Here is a 10,711-nt window from a genome sequence, read left to right as displayed (position 1 = left end):
TATCTATCATCACTGCATTCCAGAAACCTCCTGGATTGCTTGTGCTCTGCTGCATTGAAGCATTAAAGTTCCCCTTGAGGACCAAGGCCACCTTCTGGTTATCTGAATGTCTCCTCTACTTCTTCCTGATTACGTAGCTTGTAGTAGACAGCCACAGTAGCATCACCCCTGTTCTCCCCACTAAACCTAGCCCATAAACTCTGAGCTGGCTCATCATCCATCCTAAAGCAGAGCTCCATACATTCCTTCTGCTCTCTCATATAAAGGGCACCTCACCATCCTGGTTTGTCCTTCTTAAAGAGCCTGTATCCATCCATGGCAGCACCCCAGTCGCATGAGCTACCCCACACTGTCTCCATGATCCAAATGAGATCATAGCCCTGCAACTACATACAGACCTTCAATTCCTCCTGTTTGTTCCCATGCTCTGTGTGTTACTATACAGGCATTTCAGACAAGCAGTCTCTCATGCTGACTTCCCAGAAAAGGTATGGGAGCTTCCCCCGTAATTCTGTTCTGTAGGCACTTCCTTACACACATACATACACTGGGGGGGGGGGGGAGCTTCTGCCCTGTTTTCTTGTTTTCAAAGTCTCTCCTTGGAATCATGTCATCCTGTACACTTTGCTTACCAACCAGCCCACCACTTCCTCACCTAATGTGGGTCATCATCTCTTCCCCCGATGCCCAATCAATCACTCCTAGTTTAAAGCTCTCCTCAGCAGATTGGCCAGCCTGTTCAAAAAAGATGCTTTTGCCCTACTTGGTCAGGTGGATCCCATCTTTTCTTAATAGCCCTAAATCCTCAGAGAGGGTTCCGTGGTCATAAAAGCTGAATCCCCTTTGTCAACACCAGCTGCACAAACAATTGTTGACCTGTAGGATCTTTTCACTCCTCCTCAAGCCCTTCTTCCTCACTGGGAAAATTGAGGAGAAAACCACCTGGGCCCCCAAGATGTTGGCCACCACCTCAAAACAATGTAGTAGTCATGCTTGAAATGCTCCAGGTGTCCCCTGGCAGTATTGTTGATGCCCATGTGGAAAAGCAGCAGTGATTAATAGTTTGAAGCTTGTCTCTCCACAACATCCTGGATCCAAGTCCCTGGTGAACAGCAAACCTCCCTAGACAGCAGATAAGGGCCTCCATCCCATGCAGGAGGAAATTTCCCTCTACTATCAGGCACCTCTTCCTCCTGGTGCTCCTGTGTAGCTCAGGCTCAGCTGGCACAGAGGCTTCACTGGAGAAAGCTCCCAACCCCTTGTCTACTACCAGGGTACTGACTCTGTTCTGTAGCTGCAGATCTACAGCTGCAGCCATCATCCTGGTGCCAGGAGTCACAAGCTTCCAGCCTTCACTGTCATGGGAGTCTCCATTTCCTAACCCAATAAGCACAGACTCCGCCTGCCCCTCCTATAGGAATGCAGTGGATTCAGCTTCCTGACACTGCAGGATCTCAGATAAGATCCAGTTGATCCCTTCCTCATCATCTCTGATGCTGCGTAGGCTGCTGACCTCCTCCCACAGCTCCTGGTGACACACACCTTCCATGTATGCACACCTCCTGCAGACAAGGAGCCATATCTCCCAGCCCCAGCGAGAGGCCCCAGGCACTCGTCCCCAGCCCCAGGACTGGAGATCTGCACCATCCCTCAGCAGCTCAGTCTGAGCCAAGGCCTCTGATGCAGCAGAGAAGCTGATTCAGACAGTGCTGGGGACTGTGACCCACAGCACACCACCACCGCAGCTGAGCACGCATACGCTGCTCTGCGAAGGCTGCTGGCCCCCTTCTGCAGAAACTGCTGCACCCACTAACGACACCCAGGAGCTGCGCTCCAAGCCAGCTCTTCCATTGGCATCTCCTCAGCATCTGCTGCAAGGCTGCCTGGCAGGCGTAACAGGGCTCAGCTGGGACAAAACCTCCCAGCACCCTTTGGCCAGGGGCAGCTCACAGAACTTGCCAGAAGCTGCTAGATCAGCTAGACCTTGCCAGAAGCAGCCACAGCCTCCTGTAGCTATCCCTTCCCAAGAGCAGCACCAGACACTGACGTTCCTCAGAGGGTTCCCAGGAGTCCCCCAGCAATCGCAGAAGAACCTTCTAGAAGATCTTGAAGCAGAGCCAGGAAACTGCTGCAGCGAGTGCAGAGTCCCTTGGCCGCCTGGGCTAGCCATGCTCTCCAGTCAGGGAGGGGGGCAGAGGACACCCCCTCTCACAGGCCTCAGATCTTCTTCAGCACAAGTTTTAGCTCTTTGGTTTCACTGAAGATTAATGTATCAACAATAGAGCACAATCACAAAAATGATTTAAAGCTTAAAAAATCAGATGCAGTTGAGATTTCAGCAAGCTTCCATTGCGCATGAATTGTCAAGAGCCTCTGCCTTGTTTGCTAATAAAATCACTAAGCCCAAAATCAAGGCACGGCACAGAGGATCCCCCGAAGCGTGCTGTCCTCTGCCTGCTACCTGCCATCCCTCCTGCGAGGCCTGGCCACGAGGACACGTAGCCCTGACACCACAGCACTTGTGGCCTCGCTGCAGCAGCACCTTCTAGCTTCAGCCGATCACAGCCCCTTCAGGCTCCCGGGGAAGAAAGGAGGGAGTCACTGCTGCCTCGCTCCACGAAATGGCCGAAGCTGTTCCTTCCTGTGACAGCTACTGTGCTGAGACAAGGTCCGCCGTGGCCGTGGCACCCAGCCCGCACAGCTGGGCTCTCCCTTCCCACTGGAGCCGGCCTCCCCTGGCCTCTGATTTGGGGCTGAAGAGCCCCAGCTGAGGTAACAGGGGTGGAGCCAGCCCCAGCGTGAGGTAACAGGGGTGGAGCCAGCCCCAGCGTGAGGTAACAGGGGTGGGGCCAGCCCCAGCGTGAGGTAACAGGGGTGGGGCCAGCCCCAGCGTGAGGTAACAGGAGTGGGGCCAACCCCAGCGTGAGGTAACAGGGGTGGGGCCAGCCCCAGCGTGAGGTAAAAGGGGTGGGGCCAGCCCCAGCGTGAGGTAACAGGGGTGGGGCCAGCCCCAGCGTGAGGTAACAGGGGTGGAGCCAGCCCCAGCGTGAGGTAACAGGGGTGGGGCCAGCCCCAGCGTGAGGTAACAGGGGTGGGGCCACCCCAGTGTGAGGTAAGTGGGTGTGGCAGGGGTGTGGCAGGGAGGAGCACAGGGGCTGGCCCTATAGGGAGGTGCCTGTGCAGGGCTGTAGCTGTGGACGGGTGGTGGTGTGGGTCCCTCCAGGCTGCTCTTGTGTCTCCCAGGATGGCTGGCTTGAGGGTGGGCTTTGGCTTGCTCCTGGAGCCCCTGGGCTTCATTAAGGCCCTTGAGTGGGTGAGTGGGGCTGGGGAGGCCTTGTTCTCCTCGTGGGGTTGTTTCGCCTTTTTTCCCGTGCCTGGCTTTGCTCCTGTGTCCTAGCTGGGTAGGCCTGAAGAGATGTGTGCTAATGGGCAGCCTGTTTGCTGCCTCATGTTGCTGGTGGTAGGTGTTTAACGCAGAGCTGCTCTTCAGCCAGGCCCTCTGGCTGGGAGGGAAGAAAACAGTTCTGCAGACACATAAAAACTATGTGTTAATTACAAGTTTGTCATAGTAACTTGTGCTGCTGTGTGTTGTATGTTCTGTTTATAGTGGGTTTAGGATTTTATTAGTGAACAAAGGGAAAACAAGAGCTACTTGGAGAGTCAGGTTGATGTGCAATACTCTGAGTATGTAGCTTCTAGCTATTCTAATGTACTGTTGTGGGTGTCTGAGACTCCTAAAAATACTTCCCTTACCAACTGGAAGAGGTAATGTGCTGGCTTTTAGTATTAAAAAAAAACTTTTGATGCAGAGCTAAGAAAAATATAAACAAAAAGAACATTCAAATTGGCTTTTGTTAGTGGTGTTGCTTATGTTTTTGTTTTATAGAAACTCAACACTTTCATTACCTTTTGACATCACATCATGCTTTCCCATCGCTGACTTAGTCCCTATTTCTTGTTTTCATTAGCTGTTTTGGCTAAAAAGTTGACCTTGTTTCCTTTGAGCTCTAGTGGCAGGTGCTAATATGTCTATGTATCAATTCCTATAGATTTTTTCCATATTTGCTTTTGCTACATGTGGAGGCTTTCAAGGTGAAACTACCCTTCTCGTTTCCTGCCAGGGTGTGGTAAACAAAACAGTTACAGCTGCTTTTGCTTATCCATTCAGGTGAGTATTAGCTCTTCAGTTGTCACTCATACCCTAATTATTTCTTATTTACTTCTTTCCCAATCTGTCTCCCTGTGAATGTGTACTTACTGTATAGATCTGAATGAACATGTGAAACCTCTGGCTTGCTCTGTAGAAGCGATAAATAAATATTTAGTTGTAATTGTTCAAAGCATTGTGGTTGTCAGTGTCCTATAGAAAGAAGTAAGTAGAAATGGCAATAAGCTGTATTACTGCTTTGTATCACTCTACCTTAAGCTCTATTCTGGCAGTGCATGAATGCTAGAGAAGGTGATTAATAAGCAAAACAATACAATTAATTTTAATGTTACAAAATTGCTTTGGGGGCCCAGATAAGATTAATTCGGATGTGTCACTATAATTTTTTTGTTTAAAGACTGATTGGAAAAGACTTACTTTTCAGTTTATTCCACTATGACCTTGGTGAGGGTGTTTGGTAAATAAAAACTAAATTCTCTGCTGTCATTGTAGTGCCCTGGTAGGGACAAGCTACTTTCATGGAGCATGAGGAGGAAGGCTTCCTCTTTGTTCTCACAGCTGCACAGTTACAGTGCAGCGTTGGTGTTCCATGTGTGTTCAGTATGCGTAGGTGTAAGTATAGAAATGGATTCAGAGGCCAGCTAGTAAAAACTACTACAGAAGTATAGAATTTGGTCACAAAACATTGTAACAGCACTTGGAGGGGAGAGTGGGAATCTGGAATGATTCTGTGCTGGTCACTGAGTAGTTGCTGCTGGTCACAGGTTTTATTGAACTTCCTGTGCTTGAAGGTTCAGTGCTTGTGTTTTCTTGTAGCTGTAATGCAGCTCGGTGCCTTTTAAGTCCCGATTCCCTCGTTTATTTTGGAGACTGGCAGTTAATGTCACTAAGGCTGCTTCCAAATCAGGGTTTCTTTATTCAGTTGCTCTAAACGTAAGATTAAGATTCTTCTCCTGAAGTTGCTATGGCATATCTCAATGTAGGATGGGCAACAATCTTCAGATACCTCAAAAATCTTTGTATTGTATAACTGATACATTATACAAATATAAATTGTCTTTTAGAGCAAACTTGCACAACCAGAATGCTGAAGCATGACTGTGTGAAGCTTCCGCTGTATAGCAAACTCTAACTGCATGAAGGATATAATCTTTGCAGGTTGAATACTGTTGTATTTAGTGCACCAGACCCAAAACGCTGTGGAGGTACTTGGACTGATGTCTATCTTGTGGGCAACTTCTCCTCTTCTGCACAGTTCTTTGTTATGCTTGCAGTGTTGGTATTCCTCTACTGCATTGCTGCCCTTGTGGTGTATATTGGATATAAGCACGTGTATCGGCAAAATAGCAAGTTTCCGCTGACTGTAAGTAATACTCAGACATTTTAATGTTTTGCCTTTGAAACCACAAAGAGATGAGAAATACTGCTAATACAAGAATATCTGAATAACTTATGAATATTCAGTAGTTCCAAAAGTTAGATGGAGTGTGAACAGAAGTATCTCAGACTAGTTGCTCCAGCACTCAAGCAGAAAAGGGGACTCAAAGCCCTTGAACATCCATGGCGTCATACCTTATGCAGTTATTGAAGCAGAGTGGAATGAAGTTCCACCTTCTCAGGTGAACAGTGTCTTCACCACAACTCTTCTTTCGTATCATCTATTTGGGTATACAATTGTTCCATAGGTGGAACCTTCTCTGTTTCTGGGAATTTTCCCTATGTAGAGCACCTGCTGTGCAGATGCCATTGGCAGAGGGAAATAGTTATCTTGTGAATTTTAGTCACCTTAAATACTGAAGCCCTGATCCTCAGAATGAGAAATTTCAGACCGTGCCCAGAAACAGACCTAGCGACCTTTCAAGCCAATTTTTAGCATATCGGCCATCCTGATTTAAATCCTCTGCCCTTTCTCCCCTGTCACCCCCAGTTCAATAAACTTTGACTTAAACTTTTACAACATAAGTGCTAGGTATCTGATTTTTAGAAACTTATTTCTTGCAAAGGATAAAATTGCTTATGCTTGATAGATGCAAAAGGCATACAGTTCTGTAGCTGATTATCAACACAGAATGTAACTTGTGTTGTAATTATAACATTGTTAATGGCTAAACTTGTCTGTGATCATTAGCACTGATGCAGTTATTTTGGTGATATAATTGATACTGTCTCTTTCTTGCTCTCTTATGTATGTTCCTGCAAATTTTTTTAACCTAATAATGAGTACTTCTCTTCTGTAGGACTTGGCTATCACCATCATAACAGCCTTTCTGTGGTTGGTCAGTACTTCTGCTTGGGCAAAGGCACTTGCTGACATCAAAATGTCCACAGGGGCCAGCATTATTCCAGGAATTGAATCTTGCAAAGCACCAGGAACAACTTGTCATTTTGCATCTGTGACCAGCATGAGAACTCTGAATGTGTCTGTGGTATGTATGTCTTCTGCCATATGGGTACAATAAATGTGTTAGAAAATAGCCAATGGCACCTGAGAGCCCTGTTCTACTGATTGCGCGTGTTGCTTTATGTGTCAAGATTGCTTTACGGGTTATGAGTCATTCAGGCCCATTAATACTGTGGGAAAACATTGACCAAATTCCTTCTTTAGAAGGAAACTTCTTTCTTCAAAGAAATCAAGAGCAGTAACTTCTAGGATCTGTCTCTAGAGCTGTTAGATGCAGCATTTCCAGACACATTTGATTTCTGTCTGTAGCCAACACCACCTTAAAATATGTTACTGAGCCACCCAAGTGGTTTGGCTGATATAAGTAAGGAGGGAACACTATGCTTCCTGCTCTGCCTTTTGGTGCTGAGCGTAGCTTTTTAATCAACTGAGCATTTTTACACATCAAATAGAGGTTCCCTGCAATACAATGATATAAAGCTCATGTTAGTAGAAAGAACTAATCACAGCAGGGCAAATGAGGCTTATTGTATGATCTCCCTAGTGAATCCTGCTTTTTCAAAACTGTGGTTGTTATTCATTGGCCCAGTAATAATTAATCATGTGCTCTGGTTGTGCATATGCAGAGGTGCTGAGTGACTGAAAAGAATTTGTCTAATTCGGTGCAAAGGACAGAGAAGATGGACTCTGGTTTCCAAAGAACTCTGTCAAAATAGCTTGTAATACTCTAAAGCATGTGGAAATGTCTTGTCCAAATCAAAGGGGTGCCAAAGATAGTGGTTGTTTCTGGCTTGCCTGGAAGTCATGTTCTGTGGTGGTTTTTAAAAAAAAAACAAAACAAAAAAAACCAAACCCCAACAAAACCTTAATCTCATTTTTTTTTCTTAACCTACAGGTGTTTGGCTTGCTTAACATGGTTTTATGGGGAGGAAATATTTGGTTTGTATACAAGGACACCAACCTGCACAACCAATCAAACAGAATTTCTCAAACTCCAGGAATATAATCAACTCAAAGAGGGATATAAAAACAAGGTGATACTTGAAGTGCTTCCACTTTTACATCACAGTGCCAAGAGCATGGAGCCATTAGGATTTACTTCAATAATAACTGATAATACTTTGTACAGACTTCTGTTTTGTACTATGGTTTGACATAAGGTCTTGGATACTCCTGTTGAAGTGTTTAATTATCTTGAAATGTATTATACCTTTCAAAGTTGTGCAGCTTTTTGTTACAGTTTTTGAAGAGCAAAATGTTGAGGTTATCTGGATACTGACCCTCTCAGGTTCTTAAATTAGCCTCATAAGAGGGATGGGTGAGAAGCAACTGCATTTGGGTTATTACTGCAACTTCAGTTCTAACAAGCCTCGGCTGAAAAATGAAATATAAATGCAACTCAGGTATGTAAAAATGCAGTTCAGCTTCTTCCTATTACTGATAACCTTGCAAAAGCCAGCTAAGTAAAACTTGTAGCTCTGTCAGAGTTGCAGCCATCACATGTTGGTTTCCAGATACTCCATTCAGATTACTGTATCAAAGCTGCTGACGGGCCTGTCTGGAAGGACATTACTTCTGTCTTTTAATATGTTGTTACTGTTTAATGGCTCAGGACAATCTCTGAACAGGAAGATAGCTTATAGCTTCACTATAAACTCGTTTAACAAAGTTGAGAGTGCATATGACTTAAACACTGGGGGGAGGGAGTGAAGTATAGCCCAAAACTCTTACAAATACTGTAGAAATCAAAGCTGATATATTCTAACTGCTAGTGTCTGGACTTCTATGAATTCCTTTTGAAGTACATGAACAATGCTTATGTGTGAAAGGGTGTAACTGGAGTTGTCTGAATAAGACTAAGTCTTCATTGATGTTGTTCAGGTTATTCATTGGGAGCAGTATTTGGTTCTTCTCAAGTGGACTTCTTTATTAAGATATCTGGCTGTCTGAATTGCTCAGAAGACATTTGTTTTGACAAATCTATAAGCTGTTGTTCAGGGTTTTTTCTTTGTTTAAACTGTTTGGTATGAGAATGGACATAATAGTGTGTGTATATATAATATAAATCCTAATTGTTCAGTGTGCCAGAGCTACTGACTCTCTGATAGGAAACTTCCAGTCCAAAGAACATAATATAACTGTTGCTGAAAGAATGTGCCTTGAGTCCTTACTGCTGTAACAGCGACGCAAGTGTATTGGCTTTGTAGCTTCTGGGACATGACTTTAGCTATTGCTGACCTTGCTAGCTGAATGAGTTATCTGTGCTGCAGAAGGGGTTTTACAATGATGCCTTGAGTTTTTTGTAAAGAGGACTATATTGCTCCTGCAGACTAAAGCTGCCTGGTGCTGCCCAGCACTTTCTTCTGTCAGCCCACAGTGGGGTCGGGGTGGGTATTGCTGATAACTGTCCAAAACTTCGTTTTAATTTCTTTTTGGAAGCGGTAAGAAGTGCAATGTTCAGGTGTCCTTTTCTAAAGGCATGCCTTTCTGTTTCTTCCCCATTCCAGGTTAAGGGATTTGAAAGCAATAAGCTTCTGCCACTCCTGTTTAACAATACTAGCTGTGTTACCACCACAAGAAAACAGGCTTGCCTTTTCTCAGTGATTACTCAAGTACCATCCCACCTTACAAAGGCTGCTCTCTTGAGGGAAGATAGAGAAGAGCAGTACTCAGTTCTAACTCTTGCACCAAAAGTATGGCACTCAAAATCCTAATGTAGTCTTCTCCAGGACCTTCCCTCTGTGTCTTGGACCTTCTGCGACCTGAGAGGCAATTCTCAGCAGGAGAAGACTGGGGCATAGGGTTTAGGAAGGACAATATCATTCTTGTATTCAGAAGTGAGATATGAAACCGGTTACTACTATTATGGGTTTGTTTGGGGTTTTTTGATAGCAACACTGTGTTCTGATCTAAAGGGCTGATGAAACTGCTGAATGGTTTTGACAATGAAGTGGGTTTCTTTACCTTCACACTCAAAGGTCTTTAAGCAGATTGGTGTTAATGCAGTGATTGACCCAGGTCTTCCCACATCCTTGCTTGGGTAGGTGTTATGTGAGTGGGCCAGGGCATGTGCATTCTGCTAGTTGCTCCATGTTGTTTGCACCATCAGAAAATGAATTGTGGCTGTGTAGTCTTCTGTCACTTCAGTGGTCTGAACTGGATCTTGAAGCTTCACTGAAAGTACTATGAGAAAAGGTGAGTGTGATCTTTTCTTTTGTCTCTGCTACCAGGCCTGACCCAGCAGAATGGCATTGAGCTATAAAAGTAGTGTGACTCTTGTGGAAAGGCTGTGTATATAGCTAATACCAAAGCATTGTAATTGCTAACATAGAATATAAAGCTTTTATCAAGATTTAAAGTACTGAGTCAGGTAAATAAAATAAATATAAGGAGGTGTTATTTTGAAGTGCTCTTGCACTAGCTGTTCTCCTGCTTTCCAAGAATCCATGTTGACAATGACTTCTGTGGTGTCCTTTCTGACCTCCTCGTTTGCATCAGTTCCATGTTCCAAATACTAACTTTAAACCTTAAATCCTCATTCCTCCTTGAAGTGGGTTCGTCTATTACCTAATGCTGTCCTGAACTGACAGTTGTCACGGATGGCTTGTTTTGTAATGTTATATCTATATCACCATGAATAGTCAGGAAGAGAGGGACAGAGAAGAATTGGGGAAAGAAAATAACTTTCTTGCTGCACATAAGACTTTTTTTTTTGGCAAGTCAAAACTGTTGGACCTTCTCTGTTGGTCTCTTCCTAACAGAATTACAGACACCAGAGGTAAAAAGCTCTGTGCTGTTTGATCATGGTGAGCTACGATAGCATCATTGGTACAGGGTTACCACGAAGGCAAATATTTAATGTTTTAGTAATTCTATTATATTTTAAATTTCAAAGCTAGACCTGAAGCAAATTAGTATTTGTCACCTGATTAAAGTTAGCACTGCTTTGAGCAGAAGGTTGAACCAAATTTTTTTCAGAGGTCTCTTCTTTGTAATGTTCTTTTTTTCTAATACCTGATGGACCACTGTTTGTCTTTTCCCCCTGTTTTTTGTCTTTTTAGCCAGAGGTTCCCTGTTTGCATCGTTGTGCATGCTTATTTAAAATACGTATTTCATCCTAAAATCTAAAATTCTATGAGTTT

At 44.4% G+C, this 10,711-nt stretch overlaps 1 protein-coding gene across 1 annotated transcript; it reads left to right on the top strand.

Moving 5' to 3' along the window:
- Nucleotides 1-3,244: 3,244 nt before the first annotated feature.
- Nucleotides 3,245-7,575, top strand: SYPL1 (synaptophysin like 1). Its single transcript, XM_009817194.2, has 5 exons — nt 3,245-3,313; nt 4,050-4,168; nt 5,327-5,531; nt 6,406-6,594; nt 7,465-7,575. The coding sequence occupies exons 1-5, from the start codon at nt 3,245-3,247 to the stop codon at nt 7,573-7,575; spliced, it is 693 nt and encodes a 230-aa protein (XP_009815496.2).
- The last annotated feature ends 3,136 nt before the right edge of the window (nt 7,576-10,711 follow it).

Source organism: Gavia stellata, chromosome 4 (genome assembly GCF_030936135.1).
Source record: "Gavia stellata isolate bGavSte3 chromosome 4, bGavSte3.hap2, whole genome shotgun sequence".
Classification (NCBI taxonomy): domain Eukaryota; kingdom Metazoa; phylum Chordata; class Aves; order Gaviiformes; family Gaviidae; genus Gavia; species Gavia stellata.
Note: the sequence above shows the minus strand (reverse complement) of the source record. Positions and strands in the feature narration are given on the sequence as shown.